This window comes from Triturus cristatus, chromosome 4_2 (genome assembly GCF_964204655.1).
Source record: "Triturus cristatus chromosome 4_2, aTriCri1.1, whole genome shotgun sequence".
NCBI lineage: Eukaryota > Metazoa > Chordata > Amphibia > Caudata > Salamandridae > Triturus > Triturus cristatus.
The window spans coordinates 975,175,598-975,199,875 of record NC_140586.1 but is presented as its reverse complement, the minus strand read 5'-3'; the positions used below and the strand labels follow the sequence as shown (position 1 = coordinate 975,199,875).

General features: G+C 43.4%; 1 protein-coding gene across 1 annotated transcript in view; it reads left to right on the top strand.

Moving 5' to 3' along the window:
• Window positions 1-24,278, top strand: part of LOC146839190 (CD5 antigen-like) — a 195,194-nt gene that overhangs the window by 99,886 nt on the left and 71,030 nt on the right. Inside the window, exon 2 of the mRNA XM_085603208.1 lies at window positions 1,197-1,511. Within this exon, the coding sequence (XP_085459334.1) occupies window positions 1,197-1,511 (315 nt within the window). The remainder of the gene's footprint in view (window positions 1-1,196; window positions 1,512-24,278) is intronic.

Below are 24,278 nucleotides of genomic sequence, written 5' to 3'. Positions count from 1 at the left end.
GAATGCGTTGTAAAGGTAGTTTTTAAAAATGCGTTGTAGTGTCCTGCGATGTAATGGTATGCGTTGTAATGGATTTTGCGTTGTAAAAAATGCGTTGTAAGTGTAGTGCGTTGTAAAAGTTGCGTTGTAAAGGTTGTTCCCCATCATTGTGGGATTGCACACTTTTACTATCATTGTGGGATGCTGCTCTTTTACTATTTACCTACAGTTTAACTGAGCTTGAATAGAATGCAAATATTATGACCTTTTACCTGCTGTTCCTGCTCTTATTATTACCCATCAGTTTACAATGAGCCACAAAGGGATTGGGTTTATGTTACTTTTGATTGACATTTTTATTGATATATTCCAATTGTACATGTACAGGCACATGCATCAACCTTTTGTGTGAGCGCAAACGGTGCGATTTGCAAAAATCCGCCGTTTGCGCCTGCAAATAGGGCCTCTGCAATGCATAAAACTGTAAGGCTCTCGCAATTTAAGAAATCACAATTTATTGTGATTTCTTTAAATTCCAGTTGCATTTGAGGAATCGCAATTTGCGATTCCATAAATGCAATCCATGATGAAATCGCAAATAACGATTTTGCTAATAGGGGGCGCAAATTACCATCAATTTTAACGTGATGGTAATTTGCAAAATCTTTGAAAAATGCACTAAAGTGCATTTTTCAAAGTTGTAGGTTACACACACACACATGCCCTTGGTGCATGTGTGAGCGCAACATGTGTGCACAGTTCAATTTCAGGGGTGTAACAGGTTGCCCTATTGACACCTTTCCGACCTTGAAATTGCATGCGCAATTTGCGAGTATCTATTGCGCATGCAATCTTTCATTCATTCCTATGGGCCTGTTGGCCCATTGGAATGAATGGGAAGGCATTCCTTAATTGCAACTTGCAATTTGAGATTTGCAATTAAGGAATATTTGGGAATTGCTAATTAAATAGCGATTCCTACATGAATAGGCTTTTGCAATTCCTTAATTGCGATTCCTTAATAATTGCAATAAGGAATCGCAAAAGCCTACATTGATGCATGTGCCCGGTAGTGTTTTAACTGATGATTTGCAATGATCTTTTTGTAATCTTTCACAAATAAAGTACCTTGAACCTTTCAGACAAACGTAAAATGTTGACACATTACCTGATGTTGCCGCTGTTGCTTGATGTGTCTTCTACACATGTGTTTCTAGGTCCTGATGAGGTCCGGTTGGTTAACAGCACATCTGTCTGTTCTGGGAGAGTGGAGGTCAAACACAATGGAGTTTGGGGGACCGTGTGTGACGATTCCTGGGATCTGAATGATGCGTCAGTTGTCTGCAGACAGCTCGGATGTATTTCAGTGCAAGAACATGAGTACAATCCAACATTCGGAAAGAGTTCTCTGCCTGTGGGGATGAGTAATCTTCGATGCACAGGAGATGAGGCTGCTCTATGGAAGTGCCCACAACAAGGCGGGGAACACAATGCCTGTCCTACAGGAAGGGACGCTGGGGTGACCTGCACAGGTAAGGAATGGAAACCAAGTGAAATAAAGTAATCTTTGCTCAAAAAATGGAGTGAACGGACAGTGCAAGAACATATCTCGGGCAAGATGCAGAGTGAAAGATTACAACAAACAATAGTCTGACTGTAATAACTACAGGTGTAAGTTCTAGCCTGGCTTTCCTCTAAGAAACTCACAGATTCTCACCCAACACATAGGCAACAGTCACCCTGATTCAGTGGCACTGACTCTCACTGTTGCACCAAATTATCAGAGCACTCACTTGCCAGCATCTACCCACAATCTGGCACCACTGAAGAGCATTCTGCACATGGCTGCTAGATTCTCCAGAGTACTGAGGGATCACTCCCAGATCTGTCTAGAATGATCATTCCCCCACTTCTGAAAGTAAGTAGAGTCACCTCTTTAAGGAACTTCTTGACTTGCAGAATGGACACCTCTTACAGTCTCAGCACTGGATTTTATCCCTGGAGTGACCCATTTACCTGTCCCCCACAGTAAACTGTACTTCCTCCCTTCATGTACAGTGCTCAGCAGCTGTGCAGCTAGGTTTGCTCTCTATTGTTCCCCTACACACAGACATTGAGTCTGATACACGTCATGATTAACAATTATATTTATGGATACCAGAACAGTTTGTTTACACTGCTGTAATACTGCAATCATTAGCACAGAAAACAACACCTAGTCATGTATGTGGTAAACTAAACACAGCACACCAAACCTAGGGGCATATTATCAAGCGGCAGCGATATTTATCGCTGACCGCACTTAGCGCGCATTTTCCTAGCGCCGGCTATCGTTGGAATTTATCACCATGTTAGCGCTGTATTGACAACACTCAGCACTATGGCGATAAATATTCCAGCAGTTTTCCATGGAACAATGCTGGTTTTCCAACGATGTTCCATGGAAAATGGCGATATCCTTGAAGATAGGGCCTGTGGTCTTAGCCACACAATCCATCTCCCATGTTAGGTATGCCTTAGTCTGGAATTTAAGAGACAATAAATTCCAGCATTAAGGCCCAGTTAGTGTGAATAAAATTAGCGCTAAACAGGACGGGGCTTCGTTAGAAATAAAGCGAAGCACCATTAGCGATATTTTATAATGTAGTTGTAAGGGGCACGCCTACCTTGCATCTCATTAGCGATGCGAGGCGATACGAAACCGGGCGCTAAGGCAAGGAAACAAGCGCTAGCGTGTCCTTGTTTATAAAGCGATAAAAATGCCTGAAAACGGACGCTAAAGCAGCGATAATGTTATCACCAGCCCTTGATTACATGCCCCCAACACTATAAACCAAACACAGTGCACCAAACCAACACGGTAAACCAAACACATTCACATAGTATTAGTCTGTGCTCAGCACTGAATCTCACTAAGTGGTCCTCTATTATGACAGTACATTTTCCCTACAGCTGTTATTACTCTTTTAATATATCTGTGTCTAATGATGTTTGTTGTAAAAGGCCCCAGAGCATACATTATATGGTAAATAGTATGGCATATGTGTGTGTGTATAGGGAGATGTTAATATCATGACTCGCTGGAGTGAAAATGTGTGATTCCTTCCATTCAAAATGGGGGGAGGAGGGAGATTTGTTCCTGTGTGATGTTAGGATGACCTCTCACAATCCCTTTCCACTGCAAGATTAGGGATCTGGTTGTCTGAATGAATGGAGTTGGATAAGGCTTCAATTCCAAAGTTCCCACAGAAATTGTACACAATGGAACAGTTAGATAATACATTTCCTCATTCCAATAAGGTGGATGCCAGTCTGGCAACCTTAATTGGGACAACATCACTGAACCAGGGGGATTGTGCTCCAGTTGAGGCCACAAATAGAAAAGTAGTTTCAGCTTTAAGAAAGGTTTGTTCCACCAAACATTTTCCGTTAAAGGTGGCACTAACACTTTTATGTGGTGCAGTCCAGGGTTAGAGACTTTGATAAGTTATCAGAAGCCATTCATAAAGGTACGGACTGTGCAGAGTTATTGATGGCAATGGAACAACAATCACAATTTCACTTGACATAATCAAGACTAGAGCAATGTTAGCTGAGTCTGTGGACTCAGTGTGAAGGAATTTATGAAAGTGAAAGTGGAAATTAGAGGCATCAGAAAACTGCTTTCATAAAGATTTCATTTGATGGCAAAATGCTATTTGGATCTCAGCTTGAGAGCTTGATTACTAAGGTGTTTAAAAATCACAAGCGTGCACATCCAGACAAAAACAAAACATCTTTGTCCTACCAGTAGGCCTGGACTTACAAATACCAATCTTCACTTAAGAGAAATTATAGAAATTGTTCTGATTAAAAGTATCAGCCAAGACAACCTGATACCAATGGTGAATACTCTAAATAGTTTTGAAGCAAGCTTTAAGAAGATGTGTTGATCACAACTTTTGCAGGATTTCTATGGGAGCAAAGATCCAGAACTTTCAAAAGATCCGGGAACCAAACTGTGTCTGATCAATGGGTTCTGGGTGTAATCAGAGAGGGATGTGCTATGGATTATGTGAAGTGGCCTCCAGTCATATGATTGGTTGTAACCCACATGCAAAGGAACAATATGAAAAGAAAAGCCCTCTAGAATGGGTAGTCTTTACTAGACAAAGCTACAGCTGTGCCGTTCTCAAATGAAGAGCCATAAAAAGGATCTTAATAAATGTTGTTCTAGTCAAAACAATTTCAGGAACATTCAGACCAGTGGTAGACTTAACCTGGACTCTCATACCAGTGCTAGACTTAAACTGGACTTTCAGACCAGTGGTAGACTTAAATTGAGTGAACACATGAGTGAGAACTACACCCTTCCTCATGGTGACTCTGCAACCAATCATTGCTTTAGTAAACAAGGTTGATTTTCTTACATCAATAGATTTGCAAGATACCTATCAACATGTTTCAATCAGACAATCTCACAAAGAGTTTATGATTCACCATAGAAGATCAACACTTCTAGTTCTCTGTTTTGGTTTCAAATCCTCACCTAGAGTATTCCCAAAAGTGTTGGCACCTCTGGTCTACTTCCTCTGTCAGGAGGAAGTTTATATACATCCACGACTAGTTAGTTTAAGCGGTATCAGAGGAACTAATGATTTGTCATACAGAAGTGCTCAGAGTCTTAGACTAACATATATTTCTAGTGAAGAGGGAATAATCAAACATATCCCCTTTACAGGATCCGTCCTTCATAGGTGCCAGATTACAAATAGCTCTGGGTTCTGTTGTGTCATTGCCAGAACAGAGAATTCAGTAGATCCACTCTCATGCAGAAAGCCTGATGTTTCAGAATTCTCCAAGAAGAGTGTTTTGAATGAAAGTTCAAGGAGATTTAGAAGCCAATCTGTTTCTTGTGCCTTGGTCGAGATTCCCTCTTCATCAAATAATGAGGTTCCTGATGAAAAATTGGTCTCCAGCTTCGCCAGATCCCAGAAAGAGAGTCACAGTGAGTCAGAAGATGAAGGCACATCTTTCAAAATGTTTGGTGAGCGAGAACATGCAGAAAGGGGTCTGATTAGCTCCCTCTCCATCTCTGGTGTCACCACAGATACAAGTCTGACAGATTGGAGACCTTGGTTGGGTCTAGAGCAAACGTTTCTGGACTCTAACGCAAAGTCAAAAATCCTCCACTGAAGGGAGTGGGAGGCATTAATGAGAGCCTTGAACAGTTTCACCAAATTCATTTGAGACAAGCATGTCCAGGGCTTTTATCAATAGATTGGGGGAACAGGATCCCTCTTGGTGAGAAAAATATTAGACATGGTCTTTGCAGGGCACAGAATACAGTGTTCACTGTGCCTGTAGTTCATTTTCAGGGGATGCAACAATGGAGTCAAGACAGTACTAAAAGACCCAGTAAGCCTTGTGAGGAGGCAGGAGGGAGGAATTCATCTCTATCCAAGTGCTACTTAACTGGCACGGTTTCTCCATGGTGTAAGACACAACAACAGAGTTGGGGCAGCACGACAAGCCACAATAAGCCCTGCGAGGGGGCAGGGAGGGAAATTTAGTGTCAATCTGGCATTAACTGGCAGAGTTTCACAGTGGCACATAATGTGTGCCGGACACGCTCAAGCTTGCACTCCGGCCAAGATCAGGCCACGGCAGACCCATCTTCAACCATCATTAGCCAGAAGAGGCCGGGCCGGGTTCCCCACCTTGGTGGGAAGAAGTAAGTGCCTCCAGTTATTTTTGATGTATCTCTGAATCCCTCTTCATCAAAAGCATTAAGGAGAAGTGCAAATGTGGAATTTGCACATTGTCTTGACTATACTTTCAAGCGTGCTATCTCTTAAGTAAGGTCTGGGACAATCTATAAGTCTAAGGCTGATCAGTTTGCTTTTGAAGTAGACATGGGAGAAAAGGGATTTTGTACATGTTTACAAAAGCCATAGAAGACTTTCTGTGGTCATTTATGCCCGATCTTCGACCTATTGCTTCTTTGGGATTCTGGGGAGCCTACAGCCTCGAAACATCTTTGGATTGCTGCCCTTAATTCTGAGGCCTTGATTAATTTTCCTTTGTATCATGGGAAGAGGAAAGTGGAGGTAATTAATGTGACTGATAAGAGCCCCAGAACTAGTGGCACCATATTATCTTTTTGGGTCGAGCATAGCACAGGATGCATGTTCTGCCCTATGGGAGGCTTCTTCTGAGCACTCCAAACTTCTCCATGTGGGTCTGACTCTGCCCACACATTTAATTGGCCTTCGCGTGTGGCTTTCAATAATGAAAGCACTTAAATGGCCAAAGGCATGTGCATGTCCCACCTCTTCTTCAAATGTTCACTCCCACGGCATTTTGGGCTTGGGAGCGAGCATCGGCGCGTAGGGTTCAGGATCAGGATCAGGTTATTAATTAAACACAGCGCGATCGCTTTCACTTTCGGTGCTGCGCTTGTTTTCAAATGCTTGTTGAGAATGGAGGCCCAGCCGCAGCTCTCACTCGCCTGTCTTGAGGAATTGCTTAGGAGATCAGCTGTCTTGTTCACGGGCAGAAAGAATGACTCATACATCTTCTGCCTTGTTTGGCTCTGGGTCATTGTTACGGTGGACGGAGCTAGTTTTAATTAAACTTTTTTATTATGCACGGCATCCGGCGCCTCACAGCAGCGTGACTACTTGCCTTTCTATTTCTGTTTAATGGTAGTTAACGCAATGCGCTTCATGACACAGCATGCGGACCTTAATTTATTTCAGTGAGGTGCATGCAGCCTCTTTTTGTAATTATGCACGGCACCCATGCGCCTCACAGCAGCGTGACTACTTGCATTTTTATTTCTGTTTAATATTAGTTAAAACAATCCACTTCATGACACAACATGTGTACCTTTCTTTATTTCAGCACGGTACATGCAGCCTCTTTTTGTAATCATGCACGGTACCCACACTTTATAATGTGATGGCAGGAAGAAAAAGAACAGAGCGCATGTAGCCCCTGGGAGGATTCTTGGGTGACAGCCAAGCCATCCCGTTCTGTGCTAGATACAGCGGTCAAGAGAGACGCTCTGTGTGATCTCAGAGGTGTCCGATGAAGTTCAGGAGAGAGATCCGAGGGGATGGGCTGTTTTCAGTGGCGTAGCTAGGGGGGGCGGTGGTGGTGGTGGGGGCGGTCCGCCCCAGACGGCACTATTTTGGGGGCAGACAAAGGCATTCAGATAAGGCTCGGCTTGCTTTCGTGGACATTCAGGGACGGGCAGAAAAGGAATAGGACTCGGGCAATGCCCTCTACTTTGTGGAAATGTGGATTTTCCTGGTCAGTTATGTCCCCTATCTTGGACCCCAACGGTTCCATGTGTATATCACAAGTACATATATGTCCCCCCCAGTTCCAGTTATGAAGACGCAAATACATGTGCGTCCACCGTCAACATGTCCTTTGACAGATCCGCCATGTATAGGCCGGATATCCCATTCCTAAATATGAAAGGCCATCGGCTTTATATGGTTCACTTATGCCACTTTTCAGTCCAGGCAAGTAGGCCCTGATTCTGTCATCAAACTCCTCTTGCCTTCTGCCTCTGAAAGCTCCAGCCCGAGCCTGCATCTGTAACCATGAACTTTGTCTCATTCTCTGCGCGGCTCACGAAGCCTGACATCAGCCTATTCTCTGCCAAGAACTGTATTTCACCTTCGAATTATCTGCTTCCCCCTCAGCCGATGCATTCCTGCCTAGTAGTTTAAGTAAACATTCTTCCAGTTACCAAGCAAAAGGCCCGGCTTCTCTGTCTTCATGCAAGTAATTCATAGCCCTGTTACCATGGAATATTCCTACCCCCTCGCATTCAGTGTAGACACTTAGACGCTTGTACACGCACGCACAGTCAGTATAGAATAGATTCTGTCCGAGAGTCCCTCTTTTTGGATAACATAGTTCTTTAAACATAGGATGTTAGATATGATTTGGGATTAGGTTGACTTGACCCCCCAGACTTCTCGTCTCCACATATAGAGCTAAATGTCAAGTCCCCGTCACCCCCTAGTTACACGTCAATTACACGTCATACTGCTGCGCGCGCATCTATGCCAAGTATTATCTTATAGATCCACCTATGTATTACATCATAACCAATCATGTTCCTTTTTTCTCATTATTACACCCATTTTCGGTTACGCAAACCACACGTCAATGTCCTTATCAATTGTTACGCCTACTGTATTCACTTCATTATAATGTATGTACTATAAAAGTTACTTCTTTTGTCAATAAAGTATGTACTTCACTTCCTGAACCCCCGTGGTGATGGAACTTGAAGCATCCGATTATAATCGACCACTGGAATAAAGTCCATTCCGAAACTCTAATATCACGGATTCTGCCTCTCATTTTACTGAGCTATTTTATAATGTTTCTGTATCAAATTCAGTCCCGGTAAAGGAGAAATATTTACCACATGATGGCGCCCGAATAGGGACACTTTCTCATCTCACGCGCCGGCGGTGCGTTGCAGGCCCGGTCTCCTGCCACAGCTGGACGGACAATAACGCGTACCAGCAGGATTTCCTGTATCTCCCTCCGGTCAAGCGGGGGCGACTGAGACTGCGATCAACACCCAGACGAGGCGGTGAGAAGTGCGAAGTATCCCGACCAGAGCCTAGCTGAGAGAGCAAGATCCGAGGTATACAGAGACCCACCAGTCCGAAGTCAAGCCCAGTGTCCGACGAGTCGAGTCGAGTCGAGTCCGGTCCGGTTCAAGTTCAAGTTACTGAGGCCTTCCGTTTCCGAAGCTACCCGGTGAGTACCATTGCTGGGGAGGCATTTCTGACGTGCACATAGGTTGTGCCGGTCAAGACGGGATTGGGTACACAAATCCGGTCTGCACTGTTTTAGCAGTGTATCTGTACTGTTTAGCAGTATATCAAGTATTCCGAAGTATTCCGAAGTGTCTAGTTATTGTCTAGTTATTGTCGAGAATTAAGCTTGGTGATTAGTTATGCAGACGATCATCATTGTTGTTTCAGTTAATGGTTTAATGTTAAATGTTTAAAGTGTTTAAGTATGTTCTGAATATCGTGGTATGAATGACTGTTCATTATCGTGTTTATTGTATTAAGTCTGTTCAAATTCAAGTATCAGGTCAAAATCAAGTATAAGGTCAGTTCTCAATATGCCGCTCTTTTCGAAATTAAGACAGATCACTACCAGAAAAGGGGTTCTCGAAGAAGCAGTCCCTATTCCTCCTAGGGACACTCCAGGGCACTTTATGTATCACAAACATGGCTTAGACGCTATATTATTTCTTGATTTATGGGTAGACTATACCAAGGGATTACCAGAAAGTCAGAGGTGGCCCACAGCGGGGACCTGGGATGCAGAGTGCATCATGAAAGTCGAGGAAGAGTTATGGAAAAGGAAATTCAGACAGTCACAGAAAGACGCCGTTGAATTATGGCGTAAAGAATCTCATAGACGAACAGAAAAAGCACGTAGGCAGGAAGAGAAGAGTAAAGAGAATTCCAATAAAGTTCGAGAGAATCTATTAATTGAGGAAGGTATCCGAGTGAAATCAGAACAAGTAGACAGACAAAGGAATGCCCTTATGAATGGTATGTATCCCCTTCTGGCCGAAGGATTACCTAAGGCTACTCCAGAGACACCAAAAGACTTGCCAACCCCATTGTTCCCAATAAAGGTACATCCTAAGGGGCATCCTAGAACCGCAGAAGATGTTTTTCTTTCCTCATATTTAGATGACGCAGCTCCCGAGTATGCTAATTCCGCCCCACATAGACCGCATACCAGGGAGGTTCAACGCCAAGATCCAGTACCCGTATCCCTGCAGCAACAAATCGAGTCACAAGTTCCGGCAAGCACATCTGTTTCTGTATCCGCTCCTACAGCTACTTCTATGGCTGTGTCCACACCTGCAGTTGCTGTGTCACGTTCGACGAATCCTTTTACACCCGACGCCCCAGATGGGGCCGCGGGAGGAGCTACCAATGTCTTTTCTACGCCACCCAGAATAAATAAACTTACTTTTCAAGAGTCAGCGCATTCACGTACACCCAAACTCCTTAGTGCCCGTGCGCTTAAGGAACTTCTTATAGATTGTAGATATGACCCGGTGCCTGGAAAGGAGGACGAAATGACCCTAGCATCGTTGCGTATCAGACGAGCCGCAGTGTATTTAGCGAAGTTACCAGGAATGACTGCGCATCTAGATAATATATATCATTTTGTCCAAACAGGGCGAGATCCAGAATGTATTTACAGAGCTATGGAATACCAGAAAGTAGAGATACAGGGGGAACTGTTACGTTTCCTCATAAACTGTGTGATCAGAAATCAAGACCGACCGGGGGTAGACCCGGAAGCCATGAAAATTCTTACAAGATGGAGCCAGAATATATCAGAAGGGAGACATGATAAACAAAATTGTATAATAGCCATGTGCCGAAAGATCCGTAAAGAAATAGAACGCCTACACGAAGAGCGATTAGAGGTAGACGAGTTCGAACAAAACGAGGAAGAAGGGTCAGGACTGCCCACAGGGCAGTCGGACACCATAGCCTATGTAGGTAGAGGAAGATCTTGTAATAGGAGTAAGACTAGATATCACACTGACTCAATACATCCGATATGCCCAGATAATAACAGGAATTTTCAAATACCTATAATTAACATAAGGTCTAACGAGCATTCGTTCCAAACCGCCGACAAACTACTCCGAGAACGAAGGGGTTATCATTTTCTCGATTCTATGGATGAACAAGATTTAGCCAGGGCAGCTGTCCATTGGGTGGACAGTCCCGGAAAATATAGTGATGAGACAGTAGTACGTACATTTTTGAATCTTACCCCAGATGAACAAAGGTTAGCTGGGATTTATATGATTCAACAACTCATCATACTATATCGGAGTCAGCATTCGGACCCTGGTCCCCTACCTGACATATTGACTGAATTGCTTATGAATAAATGGAGAGGTTCAGGTACTGAATTAATTAAAGAAATTCTAGAATCAAGAAAGCAGTATATTCTTTTTATATGTTCAGAACATGTTCCATTGTCCGTCAAGGAAAGAACTACATATCACATAGATAGACAGAATCCCTTACGAGAAGTGCACCCAATAAAGGGTGAGGACAATGAGTTTAAACGCGTATTTGTATATACGCCTATATCGAAAATAGAATTGTTACAAATGAAGAAAGTGGTACCCAGTCATGACAAAGACCCAGCGGGTTTTCACCGAGAAATCAAAGACATGTTACTCATGGGAGAGTATACCTACCCCGACATTATGACAATATTAAAGGTGTTGATGCCTGCTGGCATTTATGAGAAACTCAAGGAAAAAGAGTGGGAGGTAGGTGATCAAAAGATAGAATGGTCAGCATTAGAAGCAGAAGAAAGGGCCCGAGGTCCAGGTGCAGGGCTTGGGGACAAAACTAAGGCATTACCAGGACTACTAGTACAGGTACTGCCGCGTTTATTAACTACGAAAAAGGAAGATTGGGGTACAATCTCAGCCTGTAAGCAGAAACAAGATGAAGACACTAGCGATTACTATGCCCGATTCGAGAAATGTTTTGGTATAAATAGTGGCATAAAAGCAAGTAGCGAATCATACCCGCATCTGTTTGTAACAAAATTAGTAGAAAATGCTCTGCCCCCAGTAAAGAATAGAGTATTAAAATTCGAGAGTACCTGGCAAGGTAACACTCCATCACAAATGTTACAAATGTTACAGTACCATCACAATAGAATTAGAGAGGAACAAGAACATGAACACAGACGCATGAAAGACACGAAGATGAAAATGCTAGTTTCCCAGACAGTTCCAGCTGAAGGACATAAAAAGGGTATGACACATTCCGATTCAGCAGGACCTGTAAAGGGGACATGCAATTATTGTAAAAAGCCAGGCCATTACGTACACGATTGTCCAGTTTTAAAACATAATATCGCCATAGGTAAAACACAAGAAAGATCACGGCCACTAAGACAAGATCAGAATGAACAAGGAGCTATGCAGCATGCCCAGGCCATACCAGCCGCACAACAGCCAATACAGTTTGTGCCAGCTGCACCACCGTTGCCTGCTGCTGCCACACAGACAACAACACGACAAATGTATCAGACCGCACAGTATGAATATCCCGAGTATCAGCGTTACGCATGAACAAGCCTAGAGAGGGAAGTTGACTTACCCCTTATCGAGATCCCTGTAGATCAAGAAGGACCTTATGTACATAGTAAATTATTAGGCCAAAATAGAAAATTTTTACTCGATACAGGGGCAAGTCGAACAACTATAAAACGTAGTGAAGTTCCAGGGGCACCCCTCTCAGGCTCACAGAATATTTCCCTTGGTTTTTCAGGAAAACCTATTGTTAATGAAGTGTCACAACCTCTGCCACTTACGATAGGACCTTTGACCCGAACTACAGATTTATTGCTTACTAAATCATGTCCAGAAAACTTGTTAGGAATAAAAACGTTGAAAGCCCTAGGAGCCATAATATGTTGTTCTCCGGAAGGAGTAAGGTTGTTTTTACATGATTTTAAAGGTCACTATGTATCTAGAGACATGGATCCCCGACTGCAGACTTTACCTACACATCTATGGGCACAAGGCCCTACTGATGTTGGTTGCATGAATATTACACCATATCGAGTCACACTAAAGGCAGGAGTGGTGCTACCACGAATGCGACAATACAAGTTACCACCAGATGCTGTAACGGCTTTACTACAAATCATTGACGAGCTCATTGCCCAAGGAGTAGTTGTAGAAACAGACTCCAATGTATGTAATTCACCGATAATTCCGATTCTTAAACGAACAGATCCTACAGCTCCGCCAGTATATCGATTGGTTATTGATCTGCGCGAGTTAAACAAATGCATTGTGCCACAATTTCCTGTGGTCCCAGATATCTCGTCATTATTGACAGCTATTGATTCCGAAGCAACATTCTTTACTGTAATTGATCTCAAAAACGCCTTTTTCAGCGTCCCAATAGATCCGGAAAGCCAATATTTGTTCGGATTTAGTTTAAATGGACGTAGCTTTAAATTCTCCCGCGCACCTCAAGGATTTACAGAAAGCCCCAGCATCTATAGCCAAGCACTGAAACGAGAACTTGACAGTATACACATGCCAGTCAACACTGCCTTGCTTCAATATGTCGATGATCTGCTGATCACCGCTAGAAGCGAACCCGAATGTGAGAAAGCATCACTGACAGTTTTACAATTTCTAGCCGAAAAGGGGCACAAGGTGTCCCCTTCTAAGCTGCAATTCTGTGTCCAGCAAGTTGTTTATCTTGGACACTCGCTGGACAAGGAGGGAAGGCAGCTTACACCCGACCGCATTCAGTTAATAGCTAACATGCCAATACCCAGGACACAAAAGGAGGTACGGGCTTTCATAGGCCTCACTTCATATTGTAGGCAGTGGATCCCTCAGTATGCATTTCTAGCAAAACCACTCATTCAGTTGACAACACAGGAGGCAGCCACATCGACTGTTCTCCCTTGGACTCAGAAACATACACAAGCTTTTGAAAACCTAAAGAAAGCTCTATGCCAAGCACCCGTTTTAGCAACGCCATGTTACAGAAAACAGTTTACACTCTTTGTTACAGAACGCGAAGGTACGGCCTTGTCAGTACTCACACAGGAACAAGCAGGAGCACACAAACCATGTGCCTATTTCTCTAGTACATTAGATCCCGTAGCTCAGGCTTTGCCTGCGTGCCTGAAATCAGTAGCAGCGACAGCTTTAGCAATCAGACAAAGCGATGCCATAGTGTTAGGACATCCATTGACAGTTCAAGTACCCCACGCAGTAGAGGTTCTTGTAAATAGAACACAAACACAACACTTGACTATAGCGCGACTTACAGGATATGAACTTACATTGTTTCAGCCACATATAGAAATAAGACGCTGTAACACATTGAATCCTGCCACACTTTTGCCAGTAACCGGAACAGACCCACTAGCCCATGACTGTATTGAAGTTATTACTGTATCGACAAAACCCAGACAAGACTTGACCGATGTTCCATTGTCAGATCCGGACTTGACATTTTATGTCGATGGTTCATGCATGAGAACAAGTACAGGAGAGTTAGTAGCCGCTTATGCAGTCACAACAGATACTGAAGTCATTGAAACTAATCGTATAAATACTTTGTCAGCTCAAGCCGCAGAGCTCATCGCTCTGACACAAGCCTGTATTCAAGCCACGAATAAAAAAGTCAACATATACACTGATTCACGTTATGCATTCGGAGTTGTACATGACTTCGGCGTGCTGTGGCGAGAGAGAGGTTATTTAACTTCCCACGGTGCCCACATTCAGTACGGACCCCTCATTCACGCATTATTAGATGCAATACATCTACCCACTGAAATATCAATTATGAAATGTAAGGCCCATACGAAGGTTACTGATATCATTTCCCAAGGCAATGATCTAGCCGACAGAACAGCTAAACTGACTGCTCAAACTCAGACCCCCGACATGACAAAGACAATAGTCCCGACACCGACACGTTGTATGACCGTTAAAGATCCTACTCTTGACGTAATTGACATACAGACACATGCTACACCAGACGAAATAAAGAAATGGACCGAGTTAGGAGGGATCCAAACGGACCAAGGATGGATGATGAAGGAAAGGTCTGTATGGTTCCTTCCTGATTCAATGGTCCAAGTCGTAATTAACACTATACATAGTCCGGCACATCTAGGAGAAAAAGCTATGCTAGACAGCATTCAACACATTTGGTTCAATAAACATTTACGAGCAGCAGCAAAACAAAAGGTCCGTACCTGTATGATCTGTTGCCAGTTCAACCCAGGAAAAAGTGTTCCCGTAGAACAGGGTGGATTCCATCCTCCTGATCACCCTTTTGAAGTCCTACAGATGGATTATATCCAGATGGAACGATGTCGAGGATTCAAATATGTTCTCGTAGTTGTCTGCGCTCTGTCCCGTTGGACAGAGGCGTACCCGGTTTCAGATTACACTGCCCCGACTACTGCCAAACAGTTGGTTCGAGAATTCTTCCCACGATACGGTCTACCACGTGTTGTCTACTCAGATAACGGCCAGCCGTTCTCATCCGAATTAATGAAACACGTTTCACTTCTGCTAGGATATCAGTGGAAATTCCACTGTGTCCGACACCCCGAGGCAGCAGGTCTCGTAGAAAGACATAATCAGACACTGAAAATCAGACTGTCCAAAATATGCAGAGAGAAAGGGGTCGACTGGATAGTAGCATTACCAGTTGCACTTTTTTACATGAGAATGGTAGCACACTCTAGAACAGGGCTATCCCCGTATGAGGTGATCTTCGGTAGACCACCGAATATGTGGGGGACGCCTATACCACGCAAAATAACTGATATTGACTGTAATATGCTGACAGATTACTTGGCTTCCTTGATGTCTGCACTACAATCTTCTCGTTCACAGGTAGCTGCAGCTTTTCCCGACAACACTGAGGTGAAACCCCATGACGTTGTTCCGGGTAATCTTGTCTTTGTGAGGAATTTCGACCGAAAGACTCAGCTGGAGCCCAGGTGGAAAGCACCCAAATTGGTCCTGTTGACCACAAGAACAGCCGTGAAGATCAAGGGCCGCAAGGGCTGGATTCATTCAAGCCACATCAAGAAATTTCATGGACTATCTTCGGATATAGACACTGTGCCCTGTACTCCCTCACAGACTGATACAAAACTCCCTTTTTTTGAACAGAACAAATCTGAAAATTACAAACTAAAGCTTAGGCCCAACAAGTCGAGCAATTTGATTGTTTAAGTCCTCTCCAAGGTGAAGCGGTTGAATTGTCTCTGACATATATCCCTTGGACCTGAGTAGAGAAAATACCCGAAAAATGTTGAAACGACAGGCGTATTGTAAATCACTGCGTAGCCACTGCATAGTGACATTATTAATTTTGTTTTTATTGAGTCTTTTAATAATTATTACAAGTATGTTGTTGCACATATATTACCCTATTTCTAGACATGTTTATAATGTTGCTGCTGAACATTCTTTTAGTGACTTACCTCCGCATGAATTGTCTTATAGACTTGCGCTGCGCAATAACACTTTCATTAGTATGTTACATCATTCCCATCAGACTAGTAATGCCACCAATTGTTGGGTGTGTGGCCGACTCCCTCCCTATCAGAATTATGAAGGAGTCCTGCCTTTCTTTCCACATCCATTTACACATAATGGCTCCTGTGGAGCATGGTTTAGTTTAATTAATTCCATAGACTCAGACACAGCAGTTTACCAAGACCATTGGATATGGGGAAACCTGAACCTAGTTTTATTCAAAGTCTGCTACCCTGACAAGGAGGGTCGCCCCAAAAGAACAGGAACTGATCTAGAAAATGAAGTGTATGGATTAGGTAATTTTACACCTAATCTCATGATTCTAAATGTCGTATCCGAAGTTGAGCTAGTCTTACCCACCATGTCAGTATTCCCAGCAAAAGGTGAATTGTGTGTAAGAAAGGTTGGTTCCATACATATGGGCCACAGTCAATGTACTACTACAGTAGAATTCAGTGACCAAGGCAAATCTTCATTCAGAGCTTCTCGCCACTCCTACTTTATATGTGGTCAGACTGCATATATGCGTCTACCTCTAGATTGGGATGGTACCTGCTACATAGCATTCCTTTTGCCACCTGTTTTCCTAGCTCCTCCTGATTATTACAGAAATATTCATTTAGTACACAACAGAGAACGGAGAGATCTCCCCATTGTCGATTACACTGAAACGGCATGGGACAAGTATGTAGATTTTAATAAAGGCATCTTTCCCTATATAGGTACTGTTACTAACAGTAAGCTGATACGTAGATTAACTAGAACCCTTGAAGCAGTAGTGAATGAGACTATTTCCGCCTTAGGCAATTTAACAGAAGAGCAGTCTGCTATGCGGATTGTTGTGCTTCAAAATCGTCTTGTCCTTGACGTCATCCTGGCTGATAGGGGCGGAGCTTGTAGGGTCATCGGATCAAGCTGTTGTGTATTCATACCAGAAAATTCGCCATCTGTATATAAAGCCATCACTCGCCTTCATAAGATTGTAAGCCAGATACACCAGAACCCAGGCACTTGGACTTGGTCCAGTTGGTTTTGGAATGCGGTATCAGCATGGGGATGGAGAGTTCTATCCTTCCTAGGTATTGGCCTTCTCATACTATTCAGTTGCTGTCTATGTCTACAATGTGGACCAGCGATTTGTGGTCTGTGTGCCACATCGTGTATCCCACATCAAGATTTTCATTCAAGATCCCGGAAGAAGAAAGAAGAACAAATGATGCTATATGAACAGATCAATGGATTGATGAAGATTGATATCTCTTGAAGGGCAAGTAGGGGACAAGGAGGGAATGTGGAAATGTGGATTTTCCTGGTCAGTTATGTCCCCTATCTTGGACCCCAACGGTTCCATGTGTATATCACAAGTACATATATGTCCCCCCCAGTTCCAGTTATGAAGACGCAAATACATGTGCGTCCACCGTCAACATGTCCTTTGACAGATCCGCCATGTATAGGCCGGATATCCCATTCCTAAATATGAAAGGCCATCGGCTTTATATGGTTCACTTATGCCACTTTTCAGTCCAGGCAAGTAGGCCCTGATTCTGTCATCAAACTCCTCTTGCCTTCTGCCTCTGAAAGCTCCAGCCCGAGCCTGCATCTGTAACCATGAACTTTGTCTCATTCTCTGCGCGGCTCACGAAGCCTGACATCAGCCTATTCTCTGCCAAGAACTGTATTTCACCTTCGAATTATCTGCTTCCCCCTCAGCCGATGCATTCCTGCCTAGTAGTTTAAGTAAACATTCTTCCAGTTACCAAGCAAAAGGCCCGGCTTCTCTGTCTTCATGCAAGTAATTCATAGCCCTGTTACCATGGAATATTCCTACCCCCTCGCATTCAGTGTAGACACTTAGACGCTTGTACACGCACGCACAGTCAGTATAGAATAGATTCTGTCCGAGAGTCCCTCTTTTTGGATAACATAGTTCTTTAAACATAGGATGTTAGATATGATTTGGGATTAGGTTGACTTGACCCCCTAGACTTCTCGTCTCCACATATAGAGCTAAATGTCAAGTCCCCGTCACCCCCTAGTTACACGTCAATTACACGTCATACTGCTGCGCGCGCATCTATGCCAAGTATTATCTTATAGATCCACCTATGTATTACATCATAACCAATCATGTTCCTTTTTTCTCATTATTACACCCATTTTCGGTTACGCAAACCACACGTCAATGTCCTTATCAATTGTTACGCCTACTGTATTCACTTCATTATAATGTATGTACTATAAAAGTTACTTCTTTTGTCAATAAAGTATGTACTTCACTTCCTGAACCCCCGTGGTGATGGAACTTGAAGCATCCGATTATAATCGACCACTGGAATAAAGTCCATTCCGAAACTCTAATATCACGGATTCTGCCTCTCATTTTACTGAGCTATTTTATAATGTTTCTGTATCAAATTCAGTCCCGGTAAAGGAGAAATATTTACCACAACTTTTTGTGCTGGCAGCTGTCCCCCCCTCTCTTCCTATTATTCCCTCCCTTTCTGTCTTTCTTCTCACTTACTGAAAACCGTAACTTGAAGAAACGGTTCACAACCTCTCTTTCCTTCTTCCACATGTTACTTCCCTGTGAAATGGATCCAAAAAAGAAAACACTCTTGCAGGAAATGCCCTTTTTCTGACATTTTTCTATTCCGAAGTGCAGCGGGATGGAGAGCAATAGAAGGTTTTAACTAAATTAAGCAAGACAGAGTGGTTGCAAAGTGGCCAGATTGGTTTTATTCACATCCAAATACATCAGCCTCCCTTTACAGAGTTTGCCAGTGATGCGCTACTTTCGTTTTCTCGTCTTTCTTTGAACAGACTTGTTGTCTCCAGGTGGGAAAGTGCACCATTCCTAAAGGTACTGCAATGCCTGGTTGATGGGTGGATTGGAAAACAAAATGTGTACCATGGCTCTGTGTTTATGGATGTGGTCTTTTTAAACCATACTGCTTACATTTTGTACAAGGATAAAAGCAATGGATATTGAAACGGTTCCCTTCAGGGTCCTGTAGTAATGTCATTAACTTTTCAGGTCAAACAACTCGCTGATTTCTGAATAGTGAGTGAGAGATCGTTAAGGTAACCATGTTGTTTCTGCTTACATTTCACATGCTTTACTTAATCTTGCATTCCCTATGAGTGTTTGCTTTTACTTTTTTTTTTTAGGCAGCATATTACTCTTATCAAGTGCATAAGTTGAATTGAGCCACATCCAAGTGTTTATAGCGGGCACAATTAGGTTGTAGCTGAAGGCAGTGCGAGTTTCTCTCAGTGTGGCAGTATGGTGTTCAGTGGGGGAGAGAATGTGGCACTATGGCCAGAGCTGTCGAATTTGGAACCGGGGAACCGGGTTCAGCCTTCATGACCAGTCCACCACACCACTGTACTGAGGGAGCACATTCCCATGCTAGACCTTACAAGGCCGCACTAGACCTTAGAAGGCTTGATGTCTTAGCACAAGCAGGTGTACTCTAGTGGTGTCAATTGTGGGTTAACCTTGAAGGCATGTCCACCACAATCCATACTGAAGTTCATCTCCAGTCTTGCGGGCATGCCTACGAAGCAGCACACCCTAGAGCAACAGTGATCCAGTCACTGTGACTCTGTCACTGAGGTCACATGAACCTTGAGCAGGTTAGGGCGGTGCGAACTGTGTGACCGCACTGGGTACCTATTACGGGTGGGTGCGTAGTGTTTGCAAGTATATTATGGTTTTCAAAAACTAGCTGCCTCCTTCCTGGCCTCCAGCAATTTTCAGAAACAATAAAAATGTCATGATAACTTCGGTGATTAATGTTCTTCCTAGAGAGAGATCCGAGTTTTGTCTAGTGGAAGGGTTGACTCCTGGAAAGGTAGCACAGAGGGTTAATGTGCCTGCTGCAAAGAACATGTACCGTGCAGATCACAAAGTGCACTGCATTAATGGGGGGACCATGTTTGCATTGTGCTGAGGGGATTACCAGGTAATTGTTCACACAGCTCTCTGATGGATGTCACAAGCAGTTTTTCTGAGTCCCAAGATAGATCATGCAGTCTGTGTGTTCTCTTTTGTACTGCCAATCACTGCCAGTCACCGGTGTATTCAACTGTGCAGCCTTGGACCGTGTCATGTATGTGCATGTAACTTGCATGATCGAGGTAACTATTAGCGGCGATACTACATGTCTCTCGGTCCTCTTTCAAGTGCTTGCCGTCCTTTTTTCCAAGCAACTCCCCCTCCCCCCCCCCCCAGGGGCGGCAATCTGAGGGATAGCCCCTGGGGCCACAAGCTCTAGCTACGCCTCTGGCTGTTTTTAGCCATCCTTTCTGGAAACTGTCAATTTTACACCACCTTACAGAATGCTTTACAGTGTCGATTTGAGAGTCTGATGAATGACAGTTGTAGGGCTTTCAAGTGTGGACTATATTCAGAGACAGTCAAAGATCGTGTGGCCAGCTGCGATGCAGACATGCTCTGCTGAGGCTCTGCGCTCAGGCAGGCATCTCGCCTGATATACTGCATCGAACCTGGCCGGAAAAGCCAACACTCCGGTACCGCAATATGAGGAGCACTGGGCAGTGAACGCTGAGTTCTGTTATTGGGCGGCATCCAATGGAAAAGTAACTTTATATGCCCTGGTCCCCAGAAACAAGATGGTGACTGTCCGCCTCTACGGCCATCCTTCACTCAGCTGGGCCCGCGACTGGCAGCGGGTTCCTGCAGCTCGGGACAGAGGGCGTAGTGTGGACGGGCATGGTGGTGACAGCCCTCTCGCAGGCATCATCAGAGACCAATGCGGAGCCAGTGGAGATACCTGAACTCTGACCGGCATCCGGGAATTGCCTCCGTTTCCCGCCAATGAGTCATCAACACCAGAGGGGTCTGGCCCTTCTGTGCCTGAAAACCCGCACTGAAGAAGAAAAATCTGATATCCCTGCCTGGGGTCTGTGGTGAGGGCCCCCTCCCCTCAGTACTCCAGTCTCACCGTACATCTTGCTGCTGCTCGTTCTACAGGGCTGCCTGGTCCAAAAATGGCACCCGAGGGACTTTGCGGCCAACACTGAAGGGGAGAAAAGATGTTGCTCGTCATCAGAGCACACCAGCAGTTGAGGGGAGGTAGGCTTCAATTCTCCCCTTGAGCTGACTGCCGCCATTGAGAGGGACCACACACTGATACCAGGGCTGGGTGATTGCACTGGCGGTGTGCACTGCCTGACTTTAAGATGGTGGCCGGAGCAGCCTAGATGCCCTCGCTGTATTCGCGCCATTGATGCATCTCTCCCCCCGCTACATCCGGTGCGTACCTGGGGTCTTCCGGACAGTGTCCGCCCCAAAGATTGTGCCCCTGAGGTGAAGCTCAACACAAACCTTAATCCAACCGGACGCACACCAGATGAGGTATTTGCCACATTTCTTTGACTTTATTAGGGGCTCTGCTGCTGTTTGTTTAAAGCGTGTTGCCTGGCCTTAAAATGGCGACTCTACGAGCAACACGGAGCTCCTCCTTCCAGCCGGGCGATTTGGTGCTTTGTCAACGTGGCGCTAGCCAAGTGGGAAGATGCAATGCCATTAGACCCTTTTACAGGGAGGGCCTTTCTCTACCAGCTTGACTCCCTTAAATGGCCCCCATATCTATGTCCTTGTCCAAAGCACTCCTACTCCCCTTGTTGGGGATGGATCCAGCATCTTTGCCCTGGAGTCTCAGAGACCCTGATGGGGATCTGGCCCTTCAATTCCCTTCTACTTCCGCGGACAGAATGATTTCTCAGTCACACACACACACACACATCATACGCTGGTGGGGCCCATAACACCAACAATCATTCTATCAATCTATCCGCGCCTATAAAGGGAAAACTGGTTCCGAACCAGATTGCTTTTCAACAGGTCGATCGAAACATTTAGTTGATTTAAGTTTAGGGAAACCTTAATACTCTGAAAAATCATTCAATAATAATATTACATTTCAATGAAAAAACAACCCGACACCTAAATGTAATTAATAATTTGTATCCAATTCAAATGCAGGTTAAATCTCAATAATGCAATATCATCTTTTGTCATATTTACCTATTCTGGCTAAATGTCGTTTTCTAAGTCAGAAATTGGTCCTCGGTTATCGGCTAAGCCCAAATCTGTCATGTAGAGTCACCGTCCTCTCCGTCAGCATAACATCAGGATACTAATCATCGGGTCACAAAGACGACGTAGAATAGCCTAAAAGCCTCTCTAGTCTAACATTATTTATACTAAAATTTACATTCCAAAAGTATCGAACATGATTTTCAAAACATTTGATTGGTTGAAATGAGTGACATCTTGGTGCATTAGGAAACATTTGTCGATTTTCTCATGTAGTATAAGTTTCACGTGCGAATATAGAAAATAGAAGTCCGTAATCATTTAGCAACATTTGCGGATGTTTCCCAAGGAAAAAGTAACTTTTCCATGTAGACGTGGTGGGTTCATTAGTTCATAATCTTAAATTGTAACATTTTCTCCACGTTCAGGGGCACTGGCACCTCGCCCAGAGTAGTCTTCATGGGCATGGTCTGACAGGTCACACAGGGGACACGGTCGAAGTCAGTTCAGGCGCCTTTCTCCATTGTTTCAAATGGTGATGTAATGCACTCTAGTTTAGGCTTCCGTCGGCAGCCATCTTGTGGCAGGGCAAAATAGTCAACTTAAGCAAAGAAACACAAAAACGTAATTAATACATGGAAATAATTAAAACAGTGTTATTCCCTTGCTAATACCCATATGTGTGTGCATTTATCTAGCCATTTGAGACATCAAAAGCCGTTAATACTTATTTATTTTAGCACAAAATCACAATAACATCACATAAGCAACGTTTATCATAATAATATGCGTACAGACTTAGTTCACTTATTATTCTAGCCATGCAAAAAAAAATTCCCACGTGTATTCTTCCTGTTAATAAGGTTGGTTAATACAAAAATGTCAAACCATTAGTTATTATAATTAATCGCTAGTCGTTTTAATAAAAACATGCAAAAATGGAGTGGGTACAAAAATTATTCCTGCTCCAGCAATCCCCCCTTTGGTGATTTTATCACCACAAAAATCAAAAACCCACAAATTTTATTTTCCCCTTTTTGTAGAAATTCAAATGTTTTCTTGCTCAATATTTTATAATATGGTTTCCCCTTCATTTTCTCTTTTAGTTCTGTCATACATACTCTCCTTCCACTCCTCCAATTCTATTTCTTCTAAATCCCTTTCTTGTTTCTTTTCTTTCTTTTTGTAAATTTCTCGTCTAATTTTCCTTTTGTTTCTTCTATATCTACAACACATACATCCTAGTCTACACATTAACAATATAAAAATCACACACGTTAGTGGAAACAATATTTTACCAAAGATGGTACTACCTATTTTAGCTAAGAAATTCTTAATAGCAGTCATTTTATTACTAACTTTAGTCCAGATACTTTCATTCTCCAGTGGTACTATTTCATCATGCAATTCAGTAATATTTTTGATATAGACTTTTAGATCTTTGCTTTCGTCAGGAATGTAAGTGCAACAATGTTGAACTTTCAGCATTCCACAGACTCCACCCTCTTTTGCCAATAAGATATCAAGGGCAAGTCAATTTTGCATTTTCATTGCACGCATGGCAACCATTTCAGTATTTACCAATAAGAATCCTCCAGCGGTTCTTGTTGACAAGCGATCCACTACTGTAGATAACTTCCGAATATTATTTGCATTCAAAGATATTCCCACTGCTGGTATCAAAGCTCTAAAAATGTCACCTACAATTTCTGCCCAAGTTTATCTTCTACTGCGCATTAGTAGGTTATTTTGTCCATTATTATCTACTCTACCCATGTGAAAGATTTTTGGAAAGACCAGGCCAACATAACATGTGCCATACCAATGGTCTGGCAACCGATAATAAGCCTTGTTCCCACAAATGTAGTACAATCCAGGAAAGACTGGATCATTTCCACCTCTAAATCCCCATCCGGTTGCAATAAAATATGTATCATTGCACTCACTAGTCCCTATAAAATAATTATCATATTGGGATCTCTTCCTCATAATACATAATTTGCCTTTCTGTGGTGTATCTATAGCCATTGTTGGACTTGCTTCATTTTTCAACTTCTTTTCTTTATCTATGTCCCACACAGTTTTACTAATTGTATTCCC